Source organism: Macaca fascicularis, chromosome 14 (genome assembly GCF_037993035.2).
Source record: "Macaca fascicularis isolate 582-1 chromosome 14, T2T-MFA8v1.1".
Taxonomy (NCBI): domain Eukaryota; kingdom Metazoa; phylum Chordata; class Mammalia; order Primates; family Cercopithecidae; genus Macaca; species Macaca fascicularis.
The window spans coordinates 72,591,635-72,617,199 of NC_088388.1; the positions used below are offsets into that span (position 1 = coordinate 72,591,635).

The 25,565-nt window shown below is 43.4% G+C and overlaps 1 protein-coding gene and 1 long non-coding RNA gene across 3 annotated transcripts in view; one reads left to right on the forward strand and one right to left on the reverse strand.

Annotated features, from left to right (window-relative positions):
• The window catches only part of RAB6A (RAB6A, member RAS oncogene family), a 99,406-nt gene extending 79,969 nt beyond the window's left edge, over positions 1–19,437 (reverse strand). For both annotated transcript variants that reach the window (XM_005579046.4, XM_005579047.4), the window contains exon 1: positions 18,920–19,437. In XM_005579046.4, coding sequence (XP_005579103.1) covers positions 18,920–18,989 — 70 coding nt within the window. In that variant the 5' untranslated portion in view covers positions 18,990–19,437. The remainder of the gene's footprint in view (positions 1–18,919) is intronic.
• Positions 18,649–21,093, forward strand: LOC135967067 (uncharacterized). Its single transcript, XR_010580908.2, has 2 exons — positions 18,649–19,583; positions 20,078–21,093. It is a non-coding gene; the product is annotated as an uncharacterized lncRNA (long non-coding RNA).
• Positions 21,094–25,565: the final 4,472 nt, after the last annotated feature.

Below are 25,565 nucleotides of genomic sequence, written 5' to 3' on the forward strand. Positions count from 1 at the left end.
GGAGGATTGCTTGAGCCTGGGAGTCAGAGGCTGCAGTGAACCAAGAATGAACCACTGCACTCCAGCTTGGGCAACAGAGTGAGACTCTTGTCTCAAAAAAAAAAAAATATATATATATATATATACACACACACACACACACACTCACATATATATATGTACGTGTATATATATCTGTATATGTGTATATATATCTATATACATGTATATATATGTGTATATATATAATATTGGGGCTGGGTACAGTGGCTCATGTCTGTAATCCCAGCACTTTGGGAGGCCAAGGTGGGCAGATCACTTGAGGTCAGGAGTTCAAGATCAGCCTGGCCATCATGGCGAAATACTGTCTCTACTAAAAATACAAAAATTAGCCAGCTGTGGTGGTGCATGCCTGTAATTCTAGTACTCAGGAGGCTTAGGCATGAGAATCACTTGAACCTGGGAGGTGGAGGCTGCAGGGAGCCAAGATCACAGCACGGCACTCTGGCCTGGGAGACAGAGCGAGACTTCGCAAAAAAAAAAAAAAAAAAAAAAAATATATATATATATATATATATATAAAATAAAATATTGGAACACCAAAGATAACTAAAAAGTAAACTAAAAAAAGGTTGATTAAAAAAATATTTTTTAAGAGATGGGGTCTCACTATATTTCCCAGGTTGGTCCCGAACTCCTAGGCTCAAGTGATCTTCCCACCTCAGCCTCCCAAATGCTGGGATGAGAGTCGTGAGCCACCAATGCACTCAGCCTGATTTTTTACTTTTATTTATTTTTTTGAATCAGGGTCTTGTTCTGTCTCTGGCTGGAGTGTAGTAACACCAATCATGTCTCACTGCAGCATCAAGTTCCTGGGCTCAAGAAATCCTGCCACCTCTAAGGTTGATTATTAAAAGTTATCTAATTATTGGGGCCTCAAGAAAACCGAGGTGTATTAATTTAGAAGATTATTTTTATAAGTGGTAAAGTAAGTCCTCACATAATATATTCTTGAAGGATACCTAGGATTCACAGAATCTAAGACTGGTATTTGCATAAAAAAGAGAAGTCTCAGGCTGGCGCGGTGGCTCATGCCTGTAATTCCAGTACTTTGGGAGGCCAAGGTGGGCGGATCACGAAGTCAGGAGATGGAGACCACCACCCTGGATAACATGGTGAAACCCTGTCTCTACTAAAAAGACAAAAAATTAGCCGGGCTTAGTGACATGCGCCTGTAGTCCCAGCTACTTGGGAGGCTGTGGTAGGAGAATCGCTTGAACCTGGGAGGCAGATTGTTGCAGTGAGCAGAGACCGTGCCACTGCAGACCAGCCTGGGCACCAGAGCAAAACTCTGTCTCAAAAAAAAAAAAGAGAAGCCTCAATTAGTCTACAATCTATAACTATGATCAATTCTAACCTGCTTCATAATTCTTGGTCAATAACATTGGCCAGATGGTATTGAACTAGACCAAGTAGATATTTATATTTTTGAATTTGTCCCACAAAAGAACTATAAAAAATTAGTCCGCTATGATAATGGTAGCTTAAATCATATGCTATGATTGTAGCAACAAAAGCCAAGCAAAAAACACTACCTGTAGTCATTGTTCCATCCTGGTAACAAAGACAGTTGAGAAAAGTACCTAGGGAATCACAACAGAAAAGCTCAGCGGCAAGCAAAACTCACTGCAATATCATATCCAAGGGCGTCTCACCTAGGTGATGCAATTCTAGAAGAAAACAGAATCAATTAAACCAAACTAATGCTACTTCAATGTCGCTTACCTAGTCAATAACACTAAAGTTTAAAAATCTAGTAGCTTTTCTCTAAGAGACCTAAAATGAATCAAGATTTTTTGTTTCTCCTGAATTTAAAAAAAAAAAAAAACTAGCTGGCCAGGAGTGGCAGCTCACGCCTGTAATCCCAGTACTTTGGGAGGCCAAGGCAGAAGGATCACCTGAGGTCAGGAGTTTGAGACTAACCTGGCCAACATGGTGAAACCCCGTCTCTACTAAAAATACAAAATTGGCCAGGCATGATGGCACGCGCCTGTAATCCAGCCACTCGGGGGACTGAGGCAGGAGAATCGCTTGAACCTGGGAGGCGGAGGTTGCAGCGAGCCAAGATCGCGCCACTGCACTCCAGCCTGGGCGACAGAGTGAGACTGTCTTAAAAAAAAAAAAAAAAAAAAAAAAACCCCTAAACTACACCTATACAATCATATTTAAAACTTCAGAGAATGAATTTGGTTGTATAGAAAATTTATTAAAACAAGTAATTTCAATTTCACATTTATAGCTCAAAAGTTGTTTTTAATAAAAGTGATTTCTCCACAATAATATTTATCAGATCTACAGTATAAATTTCCAGCATGATGAAATAGAGACATCCAAAGTAAAAACAAAAAATATTTACCTTACAAAACAAAATATACTTTTTAAAAATTTTTTTTGAGATGGAGTCTCGCTCTTGTTGCCCAAGCTGGAGTGCAATGACACGATCTTGGCTCACTGCAACCTTCGACTCCTGGGTTCAAGCAATTCTCCCGCCTCAGCCTCCCAAGTACCTGGGATTACAGATGCACGCCACCACGCCTGGCTAATTTTTTCTATTTTTAGTAGAGACGGGGTTTCACCACGTTGGCAAGGCTGGTCTTGAACTCCTGACCTAAGATAATCCACCTACCTCGGCCTCCCAAAGTGCTGGGATTACACGCATGAGCCACTGTTCCTGGCCCAAAATATACTATTACCATATGATCCAGTGACCATGCTCCTTGGTATGTACCCAAAAAAGCTGAAAACTTGTGTCCACACAAAAATCTGCACAAGAAAAAAAAAAAAAGGATGCACATGGATGTTTACAGCTGCTTTTTATTTGTAACTGGCAAAACCTGAAAGCAATCAAAATGTCCTTCAGTAGGCGAATGGATAAACAAACTGTGGTATAGCCACACAATTGAATATGATTTAGCACAAAAAAGAAATACAGTATCAAATCATAAAAAGACATGCCAGAACCTAATGTGAACTATTAAATGAAAATATCCTATCTGAAAAGGAATGCATACATGATCCAGCTACATAATACTCTGGAAAAGACAAAACTGAGGAGACAGTAAAAGTAAAACATCAGGGGTTGCTAGAGGTTGGGAGTGGGGAGAAGTAGGCAGAGAACAGGATGTTTAGAGAAGTGAAAATAGTCCATATAATACTATAATGGTACATACATGTCATTATTTGTCCAAACCCACAGAATACACAATACCAATAATAAATTCTAATGCAAACAATGAATTTTGGGTGATTAATGATGTGTCAATGTCAGTTCATTAACTAATGTATCATTCTAGCAGGGGATGTTGATTACGGGGGAGATTAATGCATGTGTGGAAGCAGGAGATACACAGGAAATATCAGTAAGTTCCTCTCCATTTTGCTGTGAACCTAAAACTGATCTAGAAAATGAAATGTTAAAAATTTTCATTTTGTTTTTTTTATTTCTTTTAGACAAGAAGGGAATATGATTTAAAAAGAAAAACAAAATTAAAGCAGAAAAAAATAAAATAGGCTGGGCATGGTGGCTCACGCCTGTAATTTCAGCACGTTGGGAGGCCGAGGCAGGAGGATTACTTGAGGTCAGAGGTTCGAGACTCTGTCTCAAAAATAAATAAATAAATAATAACAAAACAAAACAAACAGGGTCTGGCTATGGCTGCCCAGCCTTGTCTCAAACTTCTGGATTCAAGTGATCATCTCACCTATGCTTCCCAAAGTGCTGGGATTACAGGCGTGAGCCACCACACCTAGACAAAAAAACCTGTTTACATAAAAGTTGCAGACAAGAAAGATACATAATGGTAAAGACAGACTACTGATTACTCTTATCAAAGAAAAACAGGCCGGGCGTGGTGTCTCATGCCTATAATCCCAGCACATTGGGAGGCCAAGGCAGGTGGATCACCTGAGGTCAGGAGTTCGAGACCAGCCTGACCAACATGAAGAAACCCTGTGTCTACTAAAAATACAAAATTAGCCGGACATGGTAGCACATGCCTATAATCCCAGCTATTTGGGAGGCTGATGCAGAAGAATCACTTGAACCCGGGAGGTGGAGGTTGCAGTGAACTGAGATCGCCCCATTGACTCCAGCCTGGGCAACAGGAGTGAAAATCCGTTTCCAAAAAAAAAAAGAAAGAAAAGAAAAAAAAAGTAAACAAATATATTAATGTTCGAACGGCTATTTCTCACTTCATTCCAAAACTATTAAATGCTAGGAAATAAGGAGGGGGGGGGATAAGTATGCAAAAACAAATACAAGTAAAGCCCTGACCTGAAAGGAGCTTACAATCCACCGAAGAAAACAAGCACGCACACATACAAGAGAGTGAACAAGATAAGAAAGCACTGTAAGGCAGTGACTCACGCCTGTAATCCCTTTGGGAGGCCAAGGCAGGCAGACGTCCCGTCTCTACTAAAAATCCAAAAAAAAATTTAGTCCGGTGTGGTGGTGGGCACGTGTAATCCCAGATACTCAAGAGGCTGAGGCAGGAGAACAGCTTGAATGCGAGAGGCAGAGGTTGCAATGAGCTAAGATCGCGCCACTGTACTCCAGACTGAGCAACAGAGCAAGACTCTGTCTTAAAAAAAAAAAAAAAAAAAAAAAAGGCCGGGCGCGGTGGCTCAGGCCTGTAATCCCAGCACTTTGGGAGGCCGAGGTGGGTGGATCACGAGGTCAGGAGATCGGGACCATCTGGCTAACATGGTGAAACCCCGTCTCTGCTAAAAATACAAAAGAAAAATTAGTCGGGCATGGTAGCGGGCGCCTGTAGTCCCAGCTACTCGGGAGACTGAGGCAGGAGAATGGCGTGAAGCCGGGAGGCAAAGCTTGCAGTAAGCCGGTATTGCACCACTGCACTCCAGCCGGGGGACAGAGCGAGACTCCGTTTCAAAAAAAAAAAAAAGAAATTTTTTTTTGTCTTATACAAAAGTTATAAAAATAGTACAGAGAATTTCAGTATACCTTTTACCTGGCTTCTTCTAAGATAAAATCTTTTTTTTTTTTTTTTTTTCCGAGATGGAGTCTTGCTCTATTGCCCAGGCTGGAGTACAGTGGTGTGATCTTGGCTCACTGCAATCTCCACCTCCTGGCTTCAAGCAATTCTCCTGCCTCGGCCTCCCAAATAGCTGGTATTCCAGGTGCCCAACCATGCTCGGTTAATTTTTGCATTTTTAGTAGAGACTGGGTTTCACCATGTTGGCCAGGCTGGTCTCAAACTCCGGACCTCGTGATTGGTCCACCTTGGCCTCCCAAAGTGCTGGGAATTACAGCCGTGAGACACCACGCCCGGCCAGCCTCTAAGATAAAATCTTACATAACCACGGCACAATTATCAAAACTAATAAATTAACGGTGATATCATGTTATTAACTAAACTACGTAACTGACTTAGAATTTCACCCATTTTTCTACTAATGCCCTTTTTCTGTTCCAAGATGTCATCCAGGATCCCACATTGCATTTAGTTGTCATGTCTCCTTGGTCTCCTCTGATTTGTGAGATTTTCGCCATTTTCCCTTGTTTTTGTGACATGGACACTTTTGAATAACACTGGGCAGTTGTTTCATGTAATGTTCCTCAATTTGGATTTGTCTGATGTTTTCTCAAGATTAGACAGAGGTCATGCATTCTTGGCAAAACTACCACAGAATTAATGTGCCTTTCTCAGTGCATTATAACAGAGGATACATAATGGCTCATTATCTTATTCCTAAAGATGTCAACCTTAATCACGTGGTTACTGGTGGTGTCTGCAGTGTTTCTTCACCCTAAAGTTAATGTTTTTCCCTTTGTAAATAACAACTACATTGGGGAAGACACTTTGAGATGATGCATTGTGTTCTCAAACTTTTGCCCACCAATTTTAAAATTCATCAAAGGGATCTTACCTGCAGCAGTTACTAATGTGGTATTCTAATGGTGATTTTTAAATTTACCTCATTCTGTCTGTATTTGTTAACTGGAATTCTTTTAAAGGAAGAGCTGTCACTTCTTCATATTATTATGAACTCATGGATATTTTAATTCTCTAATAGAGAGATCCTCTATTAGAGGATATTAAGCTCAAAAATATGTAAAGGAACGAACAGTATCCCAAAAATAAAGGACTCTATGAGCAAGTATATACAAAATGTCAAGAATATTTCAGTAAGGAGGTCTTCCTCTTTGAGCAGCCATAGCAAAATAGTTACAATATGATGTGTGGAGTTTGCTTTAAAATAACCCACTTTTAGGCCGGGCGCGGTGGCTCAAGCCTGTAATCCCAGCACTTCGGGAGGCTGAGACAGGCGGATCATGAGGTCAGGAGATCAAGACCATCCTAGCTAACACGGTGAAACCCCATCTCTACTAAAAAATACAAAAAATTAGCCGGGCGAGGTGGCGGGCGCCTGTAGTCCCAGCTACTCCGGAGGCTGAGGCAGGAGAATGGCGTGAACCCGGGAGGCAGAGCTTGCAGTGAGCTGAGATTGCGCCACTGCACTCCAGCCTGGGTGACAGAGCGAGACTCCATCTAAAAAACAAAAACAAAAACAAAACAAAACAAAAAAACCCATTTTTCCCAAGAGTTCAAGGTTACAGCAAGCTATGACTGCACCACTGCAATCCAGCCTAGGTGACAGAGTGAGACCCTGTCTCTAAAAAATAAATAAATATATAAAATAACCCACTTTGATACAGAGGTTGGGAATGCTATATAGATGAAAAAAAAACTAAGATATGAGTTAATAATTATTAAAGCTGTGTAACAGCTAACAGGGGCTCCTGATGCGAGTCTCCGTAATTTTTTTTTTTTTTTTTTTTTTTTTTGAGACTGAGTCTCGCTCTGTCGCCCAGGCTGGAGTGCAGTGGCGCAATCTCAGCTCACTGCAAGCTCCGCCTCCCGTGTTCCCGCCATTCTCCTGGCTCAGCCTCCCGAGTAGCTGGGACTACAGGCGCCCACAACCGCGCCCGGCTAATTTTTTGTATTTTTAGTAGAGACGGGGTTTCACCGTGGTCTCGATCTCCTGACCTTGTGATCCGCCCGCCTCGGCCTCCCAAAGTGCTGGGATTACAGGCGTGAGCCACCGCGCCCGGCTATATTTTTTTATACATTCAAATTTTTCTGTAATGAAGAGTCAAAAAATATTTTAAGGACCCCAAAACATAGTATTTAGTTAAATCACAAGTTCACTTTTCAAATATGCCATTTATAACTGTTGTCTATTTCTGAATCCTCCTTCTTCCCCCCAAAATTCTACCAAAACTAACTTTAAAAAATTATGGATTAGGTCGGGCACTGTGGCTCATGCCTGTAATTCCAGCACTTTGGAAGGCCAAGGTGGGCAGATCAGATTGAGGTGAGGAGTTCGAAACCAGCCTCGCCAATATGATGACACCCCATCTCTACTAAAAATAAAAAAATTAACCAGGCATGGTGGCACACGCCTGTAATCCCAGCTACTCGGGAGGCTGAGGCACGAGAATCTCTTGAACCCAGGAGGCAGAGCTTGCAGTGAGCCGAAATCATGACACTGCACTCCAGCCTGGACAACAGAACAAGACTCTATCTCAAAAAAAGAAAAAAAGAAATGCGGTATACATCTACCATGGAATACTACTCAGCCATAAAAAGGAACGAAGTAATGGCATTCACAGCAACCTGGATGGAGTTGGACACCACTATTCTAAGTGAAGTAACTCAGGAATGGAAAACCAAACATCATATGTTCTCACTTATGTAAGAGGGAGCTAAGCTATGAGAACACAAAGGCAAAACAATGATATAATGGACTTTGGGGACTCAGGGGGAAGTGGGGGAGGGATAAAATACTATATACACACTGGGTACAGTGTACACTGCTCGGGTGATGGGTGCACAAAAATCTCATAAATCACTACTAAAGAACTCTTCCATGCAACCAAACACCTACCACCTGTTCCCCCAAAACTACTGAAAAATAAAAGGCAGAGACATGTTCTGTACAGTACACAACTTAATGACAATTTAAGAAAGCAAACTAGGCTGGGCTCAGTGGCTCATGACTGTAATCTCAGCCTTTTGGGAGGCTGAGGCCAGAGGATCACTCGAGGCCAGGAGTTTGAGACCATCCTGGTCAACAAAGCAAGATCTGTCTCTATGAAAAAACTTAAAAATTAGCCAGGTGTGGTGGTGTGTGCCTATAGTCCTAGCTACTCGGGAGGCTAAGCCAGGAAGACTGCTTAAGCCCAGGAGCTTGTGGATGCAGTGAGCTATGATCACACCACTACACTCCAGCCTGGGCAACAGAGCAAGACCCTGAGTGTAAGGAAAAAACAAACTGGCAGGGTGTGGTGGCATATGCCTGTAGTCCCACCTACTCGGGAGGCTGAGGCAGGAGAATCACTTGAGCTCAGGAGTTAAAGGCCAGCCTGGGCAACATAGCGAGATCTTATCTCTAATTACAACATTTTTAAACAAGAATTAAAAAAAAATTTTTTTTTAAAGTCTGCCTCATTGAGGCTGCTGTGAATCTTGATTGTGTCACCTCACTCTAGCCCGAGAAACAGAGCAAGACCCTGTCTCAAAAAAAACAAAAAGTACATTTTATAAAATTAAAACCAACTTATTTTACCCCCATATTCATAGTAGCATTATTCATAGTAGCCAAAAGGTAGAGGCAAATAAGTATCCATCCATAGATGAATGAATAAACAAAATGTGACACATGCATACAATGGAGTATTAGCCTTAAAAAGGAAGGAAATCTTGGCCTGGTAAAGACGAGTGTTAGAAATAAGTGATACAAAGGTAGAAGCCAGACTATGAAAGCCTTTAACTTAGAGAAGAGAGTTTGGATTTCATCACAAAAGTGAAGTCTGCTGGGATGTTCTGGCAAGGTTTAGTCAATCTCACAATGGACAGGATAACAAAGAGGTTTATTTAGTACTTATTAATTTTAAAAATCATAAAATATTTGTCCTTTTGTGACTGCCTTATTTCATTTAGCATAACGTCCTCAAGGTTCATCCACGTTGTACCATATGTCAGATTTCCTTCCTTTTTTTTTTTTTTTTTTGGGACAGAGTCCCACTCTGTCGCCCAGGCTGGAGTACAGTGGCATGATGCCAGCTCACTGCAACCTCCGCCTCCCAGGTTCAAGGTTCAAGCAATTCTCGTGCCTCAGTCTCCAGGGTAGCTGGGATTACAGGCATGTGCCACCACGCCCAGGTAATTTTTGTATTTTTAGTAGAGGCGGGGTTTCTCCATGTTGGCCAAGCTGGTCTCAAACTCCTGGCCTCAAATGATCCTCACGCTTTGGCTTCCCAAACTGTTGGGATTACAGGCGTGAGCCCCGCACCAGGCCAAGATTTCCTTCCTTTTTAAGGCTAATATTCCATTGTATGCATGTGTCACATTTTGTTTATTCATTCATCTGTGGATGGATACTTGTTTGCCTCTACCTTTTGGCTACTACGAATAATGCTACTATGAATATGGGGGTAAAATAAGTTGGTTTTAATTTTATAAAACGTACTTTTTTTTTTTTTTGAGACAGGGTCTTGCTCTGTCTCTCAGGCTAGAGTGAGGTGACACAATCAAGACTCACAGAAGCCTCAATCTTCCTATGCTCAAGCCAGCCTCCCAAGTAACTGGGACTATAGGTACCTCACCTGGCTAATTTTTAAATTTTTCCATCCTGGCTAACACGGTGAAACCCCGTCTCTACTAAAAAATACAAAAAACTAGCCGGGCGAGGTGGTGGGCGCCTGTAGTCCCGGCTACTCGGGAGGCTGAGGCAGGAGAATGGCGTAAAAACCCGGGAGGTGGAGCTTGCAGTGAGCTGAGATCCGGCCACTGCAATCCACCCTGGGCGACATAGCGAGACTCCGTCTCAAAAAAAAAAAAAAAAAAAAAAAAAAAAAAAAAATTTTTGTAAAGATAGGGTCTCACTATGTTGCCCAGGCTGGTCTCGAACTTCTGGCCTCAAGCAATCCTCCCCCCTCCATATCCCAAAGTGCTGGGATTACAGGTGTGAGTCCATGCCCCCCAGCCAAAATGTACTTTTGAAAAAGAAGAGAGCCAGGCTCAGTGGCCTGAGTCTATAGTTCCACCTACTCAGGGGGCTGAGGCAGCAGGATCACTTGAGCCCAGGAGTTCAGGGCTGTAGTGTGCTATCATCATGCCTGTGAACGGACTGCACTCCAGCCTGGGCAACACGGAGAGACCCTGTCTCAAAAAACAAACAAACAAACCCTAAACAAGTATTAAGCAAGTATTAAGTGTTGGTTCTCAGAAAATCTAAATCATCCAAGTTAGAAGGTAGAAAGCAAATGGAAAAGTAGTAATTGACCTAACAGACTCAATAATGATCAATTTTAAACCGACAATGGGGAAAGCTGAGAAAGCTGATTTGGACCACAGAACCCCCATTGATTTAGGAATTGTCTGGGCCAAGTACATCTATAAATAAAGGTGAAGATGGAACTAAAAACAGAAAGAAGGGATGAAAGTCTATTTAACAAGTAGATTAACACTCTCTTATATTCCCTCTTCAGTTCAACACAGCTGGGTCCCTCCTCCATTTCATCAGAAAATTAGAAGATAATGCTGCTGAGAAAGAAAAACAGGGTTTCTGTACTAGGGATTACAAGGTACAGCTGAAGGATAGAGTATAAACAATATTAAAAGCAAGGAAACTAAATGCATTTACTGTATGTTATGACTTCAAACCCTCTCTCCATTCACTTCCAAGAACACTGACAACCAAGTTTCTCTCCAGCAGTGCACTGAGTAATTCTTCTTCGGGGAATCTGACCAGCAAAAAGACTTAAAGACCCAACATTAGAGACTCCCAAAAAGGAACTCAGCAAGATCATTCTGCAGTAAAGGCCCACAAGAGCTTAAAAAAAAAAAAAAATTACTGCTCAACTCTTAAATAAAAGCAAATAGCCAAGAAACACTAGTTTTTTGAGGACCACGTCAAACAGGAAATAGAGAAACTAAAACAAGCAGAGATGAAAAACAATTTACAAAAACTAAATATGCAGGAAGAAAAGTCATATAGCTTATTAATATCTTTAAAATGACAAGAAAAGGTAAAAATGGGGAATTAAAAAGATATTACAGAAGGCTGGGTGTGGTGACTCTTATAATCCCAGCACTTTGGGAGGTCAAGGTGGGCAGATCACTGAAGGTCAGGAGTTCAACCAGTCTGTCCAACAAAGTGAAATCACGTCTCTACTAAAAATACAAAAATTAGCCAGGCATGGTGGCGGATGCCTGTAATCTCAGCTACTCAGGAGACCGAGGTATGAGAATCGTTTGAACCCGGGAGGTGGAGGTTGCAATAAGCCAAGATTGCGCCACGGCACTCCAGCCTGGGTGACAGGGCGAGATTCTGTCTCAAAAAAACAAAAAACAGATGCTACAGAAAAGGAACATTCAGAAAACGAACAAAAACGCTCTTTGAAATTAAAATGATAAGGGCTGGCACAGTGGCTCATGCCTGTAATCCTAGCACTCTGGGAGGCCAAGGCCAGGCAGATCATGTGAGCTCAGGAATTCAAGACAAGCCTGGGCAACATGGTGAAACACCATCTCTACCAAAAATACAAAAAACAGCCGGGCTTGGTGGCGCATGCTTGTGGTCCCAGCTACTCCGGAGGCTGACATGGGAGGGATCACTTGAGCCTGGAAGGCAGAGGTTGCAGTGAGCTGAGATTGCACCACTGCACTCAAGCCTAGGTGACAGAGTAAGACTCCACCTCAAAAAAAAAAAACAAAAAAAAAAAAGAAATTAAAATGACAGCAGAAAAAAAAAAATAACAGAATGGAAGAAAGTTGAGAAAAATCTTATGAGAATTAAAACAGAAGTATAAGGAAATGGAGGAGACCAGATGAAATAAAATCAGGAAGTCTAATAAAAAGTCCAAGCCAGGTGAGGTGGTGCAAGCCTGTAATTCCAGAGTCAGGAGCTTGAGGCAGGAGAATCACTTGAGCCCGGGAGTTGGAAAGCAGCCTGGCAACACAGCAAGACTTCGTTTGCTAAAAAAAAATTTTTAATCAGCTGAGCACAATGGCGCATGCCTCTAATACCAACAGCTCCAGAGGCTGAGGTGGGAGGATCACTTGAGCCCAGGAGCTCGTGGCTGCAGTGAGCTATAATGACACCCCTGTACTGCAGCCTGGGTGAGAGAGCAAGGAGTTCAAGACCAACCTGGCCAACATGGCCACTCACTGCAACCTCCGCTTCCTGGATTCAAGTGACTCTCCTGCCTCAGCCTCCTGAGTAGATGGGATTACAGACATCCACCATCATGCCCAGCTAATTTTTTGTATTTTAGTAGAGCCAGGGTTTCACCATGTTGGCCAGGCTGGTCTCCAACTCCAGACCTCAAGTGATCTGCCCACCTAGGCCTCCCAAAGTGCCGGGATTACAGGTGTGAGCCACCACACCCAGCCTTAGCTCTACTTCTAAAAGTAACTGCACTCATCATACTATATTGTATTAGGTATTGTATATTTCTTCCCTGATAAAATATAAATTCCTTAAAAGTAGGCACTACCAAACCACCTAACACTGTAGCAATTTTCAATAAACATTTGTTAAATTAAAACACTTTCTGAGCCCTTCTCATGTGGCCAGCACTCTTCTCAATGTTTTGCATTATTTGACTAATTTAAACGTCACAATAACTCTATGGTAGGTCTATTTATGTTATACATAAGGAAAAATTGAGCATAAAGAGATGTTGAGTAATCTGCGAAAGGTCAGTAGCCACTGCTGAAACATGCAATCTAGACTCTTACTCTCCATCTCTACCAGTCCTTTAATGTTCTAAATCATTAACTCTACCATTTAGTTTTAAGGCCTCAGAACAAGACATGAAAAACTGGCAACATTGTAACATGAAATACAATTGGCTTAGTATTACCTAACCCAGCAGTTTACAAAAAGTGGTCCACTGACCCCTTGGGATCTCCCAAGACCCTTGGGGAGGTCCACAAACTCCTGGATGTCAAAACCATTTTTATAATATTAAGATGTTATTTGAATTTTTCACTCTTACTCTCTTGAAATGTATTGTGGAGTTCCCCAGGGCCTATATGATGTGTAATATTACAGGATTGAATGCATAAGCAGCTATGCAAATCCAACTGTCCTCTATCAAGTCAGACATTAAAGAGATTTGCAAATATGTAAAACAATGTCACTCTCACTAAATCTCTGTTTGGAAAATAATTCTTTTTCATTTCAGAAATGATGTTAACATGAAGGCTAGGGATGGTGGCTCATGCCTGTAATCCCAGCACTTTGGGAAACCAAGGCAAGCAGGTCACTTGAGGCCAGGAGTTTGAGACCAGCCTGGCCAATATAGCAAAACCCTGTCTCTACTAAAAAGACGAAAAATTAGCCAGGCATGGTGGCGTGTGCCTGTGGTCCCAGCTACTCAGGAGGCTGAGGCATGAAAATCACTGGAACCCGGGAGGCACTCACTCCATCCTGGGCAACTGAGGGAGGCAGTCAAAAAAAAGGTGTTAACATGCAATGGGTTTATTATTATTATTATTATTATTTGAGATGGAGTTTTGCTCTTGTTGCCCAGGCTGGAGTGCAATGGCGTGATCTTGGCTTACTGCAACCTCCGCCTCCCAGGTTCAAGCGATTCTCCTGCCTTAGCCTCCTGAGTAGCTGGGGACTACCACTGGGACCGTCCGCCACCATGCCAGGCTAATTTCTTTGTATTTTTAGTAGAGACGGGGTTTCACCATGTTGGCCAGGCTGGTCTCAAACTTCTGGCCTCAAGTGATCTGCTTGCCTCGGCCTCCTAAAATGCTGGGATTACAAGCATGAGCCACCACGCTTGGCCCTATTATTTTTTAACATATTAAATATTTTTTAATTTTTTTTTCAGTACAGTAAATATTGATATAAAACACATAAACAAAAGTAAGGCACAGTGGCATGTGCCTATAGTCCCAGCTACCAGGGAGGCTGAGGGAGGAGAGCTTGAGACAAGGCTGCAGTTGGCCATGATAGCCCCTGTGAACAGTCACTGCATCCAAGGAGAAGGGGGAAGGGGGAAGGAAAGGGGAAGAAGAAAGGGGGAAGGAAGGGAGAAGGGGGAAGGAAGGGGGAAGTGAAAAGGAGGAAGGAAGGGAGAAGGGGGAAGGGGGAGGAAGGGGGAAGGAAGGCGGGAGGAAGAGGAGGAGGAGGAGGAAGAAGAAAAAGAACAAGAGGAGGAGAAGGACAAGGAGAAGAAGGACAAAGAGGAGAAAGAAGAAGAGGAGGAAGAGGAGGAAGAACAATAACAACCACATTAACAGAGCTCTTTAGGATCCTCAAAAATTTGTAAGAGCAGAAAGAGGTTTTGGGGAAAAAAAAGTTTAAAAACCACTGATCCAGCCAATATAAAATGTTCAATACTGGCCAGGCATGGTGGCTCACACCTGTAATCCCAGCACTTTGGGAGGCTGAGGCCAGACGATCAGCTCAAAAGTTTGAGACCAGCCTGGGCAACATGGTAAAATCCCATCTTTACAAAAAAATACAAAAATTAGCCAGGCGTGGTGGTGCATGCCTGCTGTCTCAGCTACTTGGGAGGCTGAGGTGGGAGGATCACTTGAACCTGGGAGATAGAGGGTGCAGTGAGCTGAGATCGCACTACTGCACTCCAGTCTGAGTGACAGAGTTAGACCCTGTCTCAAAAGAAAAACAACAACCTGGTCAGTACTGCTAGTCTCTGACAGTAAGACATTTTTCCTTATCTAACACATTGCAATTCAATCAGCATTGATGTAAAAAAGAAAAGGCAATATAAAAATGAAAAAAGCAGTAGTAGGCTGAGTGTGCGCTTCTCTCTGCCACTACCTCTCCTAATTTATAATTGGTAACATGTATACATAGTAAAATCTTCTACTGTAAACCACTCAGTGACATTACTAAAAGTGCCTCCGCATCTCAAGACAATAGCCAGAGGTAGTAACAAAACAGACTCCTCAAGGAACTTCCAATTGGGTATTTCAACATTCATTCATTCATTCATTCATACATTCAGAGACAAAGTCTCACTCTGAGGCCCAGGGTGGAGTGCAGTGGGGCGATCTCAGTTCACTGCAACCTCCACCTCCTGGGTGTTCAAGTGATTCTTCTGCCTCAGCCTCCTGAGTAGCTGGGATTACAGGCACACGCCACCACACCCAGCTAATTTTTGTATTTTTAGTAGAGATGAGATTTTGCCATGTTGGTCAGGATCACCTGACCTCAGGTGATCCACGCATCTGGGCCTCCTAAAGTGCTGGGATTACAGGTGTGAGCCCCCACGCCCGGCCAAACATTCCCTTATTAAACCGTAAGAATTTATCCAAGGTTAAGATTGATGTCATTAACTCAATCTGCTTCATGTACTGACGTAATTCATTTTCATCATAGAGCATAGTATCTTAAATATACACACATACATATATATATATATTTCTTTTCCTTGAGGCAGAGTCTCACTCTGTCGCCCAGGCTGGAGTGCAATGGCATGATCTCGGCTCACTGCACCCTCCGCCTCCTGGGTTCAAGCGATTCTCCTGCCTCAGCCTCCTGAGTAGCTGGATTATAGGCACTCACCATCATGCCTGGCTAATTTTTGTATTTTTGTAGAGACCAGGCCGGGGGGTAGGGGGGTGGGCCTCCACCATGTTGGCCAGGCTGGTCTTGAACTGCTGACCTCAGATGATTCACCCATCTCAGCCTCCCAAAGTGCTGGGATTACAGGCATGAACCACCGCACCCACCCTAGTATCTTAAATTTTTGACAAGCCAAATAAAACCTAATTTCAGATCAGTTCCATAAGCACATGAGCACATCATTAGTATAATTTGAATACTTTTCATGTGTTATATTAATAATTTAACAACAACTTTAACAAAGGAAGACTAATTCTGCTCAACTCAAAAACAAAAAAGTACAAAATTCAGGTCAGTCCTATTTTTTGAATGAAATGGTTGGGCCTTTAAATGATTGGTTTCTCTACCCACTTAAGTATCTGATAGATTCCTGTATACAATCAAATGATGTAAGTTTTAAGTGTTATTGTTAAACTATCAATTGCATACGGAAAAAATGTGAACTTCACCACGTCAAAGAGTGTAATATAGGCTACTAGCTTTCATTACTATTAGATTCAGCCACCACTCATTCACCCAACATGTCTAAGCAGCTACTATGAGCCTGGCTCTATGCTAGGCAATGGGGATACACTGAACAAAAAAGGTAACAGTTTTTATCTTCATGGGAGTTGCATTCTTCTGTGGGAAATAAAAACAAACACACAAAAAATAAGATAATTATAAAGGTGGTAAATGCTATTAAGGAAAAAACAAGACTTGCCACAGATTATAGTCTTTGAAAGCTGAATTGTGGAATTCTAACAGACCTAAAAATAAATAATTCATGAAGAGTTACATCCAAACGACATGGAGTCTACAGACCTCTACTAATGCATAAGAAAACTATAGACACTAACCATGAAAACAGAGATCAATCTTTCATTGTCAAAGCTACTGAATGGCATTACTTGGCAATATAGTAACTTCAAAAGATAATTAACTTGACATCCTGAATTGAATGCTGAAACAGAAAAAGGACATTAGGTTAAAACTAAAAATCTAAATAAACTATGGACTTGAGTTAATAATAACATATCAATATTAGTTCATTAATTGTAACAAATGTGCCACACTAATACAAGATGTTAATAACAGGGGAAACTAGATGTGTGGATATATGGGAACTCTGCACTATCTTTTCGATTTTTCTGTAAGTCTAAAACTGTTCTAAAAACTGAAGTCTATTAAAAAAAAAAAAAAAATCTAACCAGGCTTCAGTAATGGAGGGAGGAGGGTAGTAGAGGCTTAAACAAGGTACGAAATTAGAAGCCATAAAACTCTCCATTATGAATTAGAACATATACAAATACTCAAGAAATTCAAAGGAAACCTGAAGATACTTAGGAAGTTAAGCACTCCATTCATGCTAAAATATTTTTAGACAGGGAGATGAATGAGTTTTTTCATGCAAACTAAATAGCTGTGCATCACAACGTAAGAAAGGCAATAATATCCTTAGAATGCACAATAAGCACTTTGGATCCTTTTTACCAATAATGATCAATAAGCTTTATTTTATGTTTGGGAACTATCCTGAAATTGACATATAAAAGCTGGACCAGGATCAACTCCATAGGTTCTACCAAGTTACTCACCTAAAGACACAAGTTTATACTTACCTCAGGAAAATATGTAAGCGAAAAGCAAGGAGATCGTATTTTTACCCCCAAAAGGGAGGAGGGGAAGATAATCTACACATGAAAGGAGAAAAATGATTTCCCAGTTCTAACGGGAGGCAATTTTGCAAGGGTATTAACCTCTGTAATGGCATACAAATCAGTATAAATAGTTCAAAGTAGTAATAAAAGCTATGAGTTTATATCACTTATATGCCTTCTAGTCAAAACAAACAATGTTTTCTATAACCTCACCTAAAACACCTAGTAGGTACTCAATGTTTGATGACTCAGAACTAGTCTCTCAATGTCTGAATTTTAAAGACGGTCATGCAAAGTGTGAGAAAAACAAAGGCGGGTAATCGTCCCTGAATTGTCGAGTGTCAAGTTTGTATAATACAGCATAAAACTGAAATTACTACAAGAAGTAATCGTAGAAACGACCATCACAAAATTAGGATCTTGTATCTAATACGGAAGTACAGTGACAGCAGAACCTGACCAGGTAAATGACATAACAATTTCACTCATCAGATAGTACGGAATATGAAGCATAAAAGAATTATTTAGCCCAAATGGTATTTAAATCTAATTTAGATAACTAGATGAGTTTATTTCTACTCTACTCCATTTTCCAAAGGAAATTCGACAAAACAAAGATGTTTGTTATTCCAAGCCTTCTCTCACATGAATCCTCAATATATCATTGGAAAATACTCAAGAAATGAATAATTAACATTTCCCCAGTAATTCCCGTTTGTACCACCATGAGACTCAAACGCTGCTTCATGTTGAAAAGAGAAAAAGGGTAGGTGAGATGAGAAATATTCCAAGTAAAATGATCATGACATAGCATCTGGCAGAGATTGAAAAATCATCAACACTGCCAAAAGAATTGTCAGTGATGGAAGTCAACAGAACAAAATGAGGTTTTCCGACAAGCCACAGCCCCATCTAACCTAACGGGCAAAAATCTCCACTGCCGACGCTACCCCTTTCACCCCCAACCACCCCATGCTCAAGTCGTCTCCAATTCAGATGTTTCCTCTATGGCCCGACTAATTTCCCACCCAGGTGAAAACCATTTAATAATTTTTTCTACGACCACTCCTTCCCACCTTCGACGACATCAGCACTTCTCAGGGCCAAGCCTCTGGGGAAAACAACGCCCAGATCCCACCCTCCTTGGCCAAGGTTGAAGAGGGCCCGTTCTCAGGAGTAGGGCTTCCCTGAGTGGGCCTCACAGAGCTGAGGAACTGGGAAAAGAGCAAGGAATAAGGGTGGGGCTCAAGAAAGGGTACTGGGGTAGGGGAAACGACGGAGACCGGAGGAAGAAAGGGATGGACAAGAGGCTGGGCGGGGTGAGGGCTGAGGAGGGGGGGCAGATCGACCGGAGACGGCCGGACTGCGGGGAACGGAGACGGCGAGTCAAGGATTGAAGAACCCGGGGAACAGGGTAAAATCTCGGCCGACAGATCCAGGCGGAGAGCCAGTGGCACCGGGGGGCACATCGGGAAGGGCTGCAGTGGCAACGAGCGCGGACGCTAGGCGGGCTGGGAGCCTCCGCGGACGGAAGGGCCGCACCGGGGGCGGTGCGGGAACGCTGCGGCCAGCTGCCAGGAGTGGGGGAGCCACGCACTCACCGCTTTGCTCCCCCAGGAACACCAGCTTGAATTTCCTCAGCGGATTCCCGAAGTCTCCGCCCGCGGACATGGTGGAACTAGAGGAGCTGCCGCCGCCTCAGCCCAGAGACCTCCCGGACCGATGCTGCTCCAGACGGCTGACGAAAAAGGCGAGCGGAAGGGCGGGCGCCGAGCTCTCTCGGCCCCTGCAAGGCCCGGTGGAGGAGCCCGGTTGGAGGGCAGCAGGACTCTCCACAGACTGGCAGCCGCCGCCGCCTCCCGGCAGAGTAGCCTAGCACCGAGCGAGGCCCGCGGCTGGGAAGGAGAGGGCGGTGTCGGCAGGAGCCAGGGGTGTGCTCTGGTTTCCCTAGGCTAGGGCAGTTCCCTCCTTCCGCACTCAACTCCGACACCTGGGGGAGAGAGGCAGAGGGTGGCGGAGCCGGAACCGCAGACGTATCTGGGACCTCTCACGCGCAGCGCCTCAGCTTCCACAGCTGCCGCCGCCGCCGCAGCCCAACCTGCTGAGTGCGCGAGCCTCTGGCGCGGCGCGGGGCGAGCCCGGGCGCGAGCCTGCGGCCCCGACGGCCGCTGGCGTGCGTGCGTGCGTGCGCGCCACCGCCATAGCCATCGCCTTCCTGGTTTGGACAGCTCTACTGGCTCCTCCCGCACGGCGGCGACGGGGCAGGTTAGGTTTCCACTTGCGCCAGAAGAAGCCAGGAGGAGGCGGGGCAAGCCAGGGATAAGTTAGGGGGAGGCTGGAGCCCTTACGTCACTTACGTAATGAGCCAATCGGAAGGGGCCGAGGGCGAGCAGACACGCGAGTGAGGTGGCAGCGTGAGAGCGCGCGCAACCCTAGAGCAGTGGAAAGCGGACCAGTGTGGCGGCCATACGAAGTGTGGCGCTTCTCAGTCTTATGGGACAGGAGGGGAAGGAAGGGGAGGGGAGAAGGGTGGGGCGGAGGCGGGGCCGGGACAAAGGTGGAATATGATCCCCCCAAAAGTGTGGGTGGTCCTATAGCCTTAAAATTTGTAAGAGGTGCCTCTTTCCTGAGCCCTCAGCCGTGCCTCACAGTCCTCAGATCCGTTCTTCACCCGTGCACCCACCCCACCTTCTTCACCCTCTCATCATAATTCCTCTCACAGCATCTTACTAAATAACATTATCTTCCATTGCTCCCAGGAATTTTATAACTGTCAGAATCAGGGCCTCCCAATTTTGCAGATGAGGAAACTGAAGCCTAGAGAGAGAAAATGACTTGCAAAATCCGTAAAGCAGGCCGGGCGCGGTGGCCCACGTCTGTAATCCCAGCACTTTGGGAGGCGGAGGCGAGTGGATCACGAGGTCAAGAGATCAAGAACATCCTGGCCAACATGGTGAAACCCTGTCTCTACCAAAAATAGAAAAATTAGCTGGGCGTGGTGGCACGCACCTGTAGCCCCAGCTACTCGGGAGGCTGAAGCAGGAGAATACCTTGAACCCGGGAGGCAGAGGTTGCAGTGAGTCGAGATCGCACCATGGCACTCCAGCCTGGCGACAGAGGGAGAATCCATCTCAAAAAAAAAAAAAAAGCCGGGCGTGATGGCTCATGCCTGTAATCGCAGCACTTTGAAGGCTGAGTTGGGTGGATCACCTGACGTCAAGAGTTCCAGACCAGCCTTGGCCAACATGATGAAACCCCATCTCTACTAAAAATACAAAAAAATAACGTAGTGTGATGGTGGGTGCCTGTAATCCCAGCTACTCGGAAGGCTCAGGCAGGAGAATCCTTGAACCCGGGAGGCGGAGGTTGCAGTGAGCCAAAGTCACACCGCTGCACTCCAGCCTGGGCAACAAGAGCAAGACTCTGTCTCAAAAAAAAAAAAAAATTCCATAAAGCGGCTGGACGCGGTGGCTCACACCTGTAATCCCAGCACTTTGGGAGGCCGAGGCGGTAGAATCGCTTGAGCCCAGGCGTTCGAGACCAGGCTGGGCAACAAAGCCTGGTCTACAAAAAATAAAATAATTAGCCGAATGTCGTGGTGTGCCCCTGTAGTTCCAGCTACTCAGGAGCCTGAGGCAGAAGGATTGCTTGAGTCCAGGAGTTGGAGGCTGAAGTATGACACCACTGCACTGAAATCTGGGTGATAGAACAAGTCCCTGTCTTAAAAAAAAAAAAAAAAAAAAACTTTCTAAGTGAATAATAAAAAAAGTCCTTACATTTGTGTATAGTATCTTATGTCATTCACAAAAACATTTATGTACATTTTCTCATTATTGGGGAGTTATTTGCTTAGCTGTAGAAACGACAGGATCGAAAAAGTGCCTTCTCAGGCCCAGGGATGAATTGGTGACCTAGAATAAATTACAGGGAGTTCTTAAAATATCATCTAGTCTGGCTTATCAAGACAACAGCTATATCCTCAAACCATCTCTATCAAAATTTACTCCCTTCTGGTTCCTCTCCCAGCCACGTGCATCTAAAATAAAATGCATTTAGAACATGCATCTAGGCCGGGCGCGGTGGCTCAAGCCTCTAATCCCAGCACTTTGGGAGGCCGAGACGGGCGGATCACGAGGTCAGGAGATCGAGACCATCCTGGCTAACACGGTGAAACCCCGTCTCTACTAAAAAATACAAAAAACTAGCCGGGCGCGGTGGCAGGCGCCTGTAGTCCCAACTACTCGGGAGGCTGAGGCAGGAGAATGGCGTGAACCCGGGAGGCGGAGCGTGCAGTGAGCTGAGATCCGGCCACTGCACTCCAGCCTGGGCCGCAGAGCGAGACTCCGTCTCAAAAAAAAAAAAAAAAAAAAAAAAAAAAAAAAAAAGAACATGCATCTAAAATAAAATGGTAAAAACCTGGCTTGTGGCATGGACGTTTGATTTTACAAGTAGTTTGTCAGGTCTAATAGGGTCCTCTCCACCATTAACCCAGAACCCTGGCACATACAAAGAGCAGCTTAAACCAAGAAACTTTTTTAAAAGATTATGCAAACAGAAGTGAGTAGCTATTTTCTTTCTGATGGGTACCAAGTTTTCATTATGCTTCCTGAAATAGACTTTAAAGTAACATCTGAGGACTGGAACTATAATTATTTTGTACTTCCTACAGAACTTTGTGAATCAGTCCTCCCTGCTGCTTTGGTCTCTGTAGTCACCTAGACAGGTGGTACTATTCCCTGTCATTTTGAAGGGCCTCATGGTATAGTCCACCTCTTACCTAAAATGTTTTAATGGGTTTTTTTTGTTTTTTTGTTTTTTTGGTTTTTTTGAGACGGAGTCTCGCTCTGTTGCCCGGGCTAGAGTACAGTGGCCGGATCTCAGCTCACTGCAAGCTCCGCCTCCCGGGTTCACGCCATTCTCCTGCCTCAGCCTCCCGAGTAGCTGGGACTACAGGCGCCTGCCACCTCGCCCGGCTAGTTTTTTGTATTTTTTAGTAGAGACGGGGTTTCACCATGTTAGCCAGGATGGTCTCCATCTCCTGACCTCGTGATCCGCCCGTCTCAGCCTCCCAAAGTGCTGTGATTACAGGCTTGAGCCACCGCGCCCGGCAATGTTTTAATGTTTTAAGCTTTCATTTTGCATTGACACATATAGAGCCTCATTATCCTCTGAAGCTGCCTTCGTATTTACCAAGTACTCTGCGTAAGTTTTGTCTTCAGAGACTTTATGGCCTAAACATTGCATATTAAGTGCTATAGTGTATAGCAAATTGAAAAATTACTCAGGAGAAAGAGGAATTAGGCCCTTTTCAAGAGTATTTTCACCGACATTTTCACCTTCAAAATTTCCTATACTCACTTCTCTTTACCGCAAATACTCTTCCCCTCCCTTCCCCACTCTTCCCCAATTCCTACTCATCCTTCAGTTAAAGAAATTGTCTTTTTTTTTTAAATTTTAAATTGCTTACCACTTAAAGAAGTTATCTTTGTCCATCCAGGCTGCTGTAACAGAATACCATGACTGGGTGGCTTAAACAACAAACATTTATTTCTTACAGCTGGAGACTGGAAAGTTCAAGAGCAAGGTACCAGAAGATACGGCATCTAGTGAAGGCCCACTTCCTGGTTCATAGACAACCATCTTCTCACTGCACCCTCACATGGCAAAAAGAGAGCAAGAAAGTTCTCTGGGGTCCCTCTTACGAGGGGACTAATCCCATTTATGAGTATTCCACCCTCATGACCTAATCACCTCCCTGAGGTCCCACCTACTAATACCATCACACTGGGGACTATGGTTTCAACATATGAATTTTGGGGAGACACAAACATTCAGTCTATTGCACAAGTCTTACTCCCATCTGCTCCCATCCCCACCAACAGTATAAGTACCTTTGCCTGTCCTATTGTACCCTATTCTTAATTGTTGTTCATTGTCAGTGTTCCCTACTTGACTGTAACCTCCATGAGGTCAGATCTCATCTTGTATCCCCAGTGCTTGAAGAGTGCTTAGTACATAGTAAGCATGCAGCAGATGTTTGCTGACAAAATGAAATAAAAGAGGAATTATTTTTCACTATCTTCAAAGGATGAATGGGATTGGGGCATGCAGAGAAGGAAGGTTAAGAGCATTTTGGAGAAAGAGAACATTACCAAAAATATGTCATGTAATTTGATACTTCTTTCCTAAACCATTACTTATGAAAAAGATGCTGAGAACAGATCTTGTAACTAAAAATTAGGAACAATGGGAGAGGACAGGCTTCACAGCTCCAAATTCACAGTACCTAAAGCAGCTTTCATTATCAATTTAAAGGTGATATCTAAATTGAAGCCCAGGAATATGTAGGGAATCTATCACACAGAAATTGTAATAAAATTATAGCTTATCTTCTGCCCTGAGAGACACAAAGCTTCTTGCAGGGGGACTGAATTTTTTTTTTTTTTTTTTTTGAGACGGAGTTTTGCTCTTGTTGCCCGGGCTGGAATGCAATGGCACGATCTCGGCTCACAGCAACCTCCGCCTTTCGTGTTCAAGCGATTCTCCTACCTCAGCCTCTTGAGTAGCTGGGATTACAGGCATGTGCCATCACACCCGGCTTATTTTGTATTTTTACTAGAGATGGGGTTTCTCCATGTTGGTCAGGTTAGTCTCGAACTCCCAACCTCAGATGATCCGCCCGCCTTGTTCTCCCAAAGTGCTGGGACTACAGGCGCGAGCCACTGCGCTCCGCTGAAATTTCTTTTTTTTCTTTTTTTGGAGACAGAGTCTTACTCTCTCCAGGCTGGAGTGCAGTGGCATGATCTCAGCTCACTGCAACCTCCACTTCCTGGGTTCAAGCGATTCTCCTGCCTCAGCCTCCTGAGTAGCTGAGATTTCAGAAGGGTGCCACCATGTCCAGCTAATTTTTGTATTTTTAGTAGAGACGGGGTTTCACCATGGTGGTCAGGCTGGTCTCACACTCCTGACCTCAAGTGATTCGCCTGCCTTGGCCTCCCAAAGTGCTGAGATTACAGGCGTGAGCCACTGCGCCCGGTCAATTTCATCTTATTCTTAGTGACAGGCACTATTGGTTGCATATCCAGCAACGCACACATAACACACACACATCCACCATATATACTAGAGATGACAGATGTGTTTCCAGCCTCCTTTCAGCTAAAGTATAGGCACATGAGTCCATCTGAGCCAGTGGGAGATGAAGGAAATGTGCTAGAGGCTTTTTTATTCTAAGAGAAGAAGAGATATAGAGAGATATATTTTCTTCCTTGATGAAAAGGAATAAATAAGAAAAAACTGCCTTTTTTCTGCCATTGATGTGGCTGTGTAAGGACATGATATTTAGAGCTAAGATAGCTCTTCTGAACATTAATATATAATTCTAATGAAAAAAGCCAATCACTGATGATGGCTAAGCAGAAAGCCACTGTACCAACCCTGGAACTGGCCTTCCTCTGGATTTCTTTTTAGTAACATAATAAATGTCTTTATATTTAATAATACCTTTATGTGTCTTTGTATTTCTTTGTTATTGTTACTTCGAGCTGACATTCTCATCTTTAGATCCCTTAAAACACCTTGCATAGTTGCTTGACTATTAGGCACTCAATATTGTACGTATATATATAAAGTAGTAGTTATCAAACAGGAATTGCCTTTTTCTGTTTAGTACTCCCTAAAAAGGGATTTATTACTGTTGGAGAGGCAGGAAATCAATAGAAGGAGAAAAACTGTCCAGCTAAAAGGACTGAAATCATATTGCTCACATTTGAAACAAATAATAGCTCTGGCAGGAATTCAAATTCCATCAAATGCAAAGACCTTCTAACCCACACTGCAGGGTATTATAATCATTGCTACTAAAAATAATAGTGGGTCAATATACAAAGCATAAAAATGACAAATGCTCAGTAATTCAAGGTGACCAATTAAATTAGTACAATTAACACAAGATATGTTGAAGTAAGTCTCATTTTTAAAAGACCACAAAAAATAAAGGTGGAGAGGAGTCATGTTAAAACCTGTTTTCCAAATACTTTGTCCTATAAGGACATGCCATTGGAGAATAAAGATTATTCAGTCAAAGTGGAGAAGGTGGTAGAACTTAAATGGAATGGTCCTTTCTGTAATTATAGCCAATGAATAGCTAAGTCAGAAGATATTTTTGCTACAGATTGATCTACAGAATCTATTTTTAATAATTCCATTTTGTTCTGTTCATGTGAATCATGGTCCCCGTTATGAATA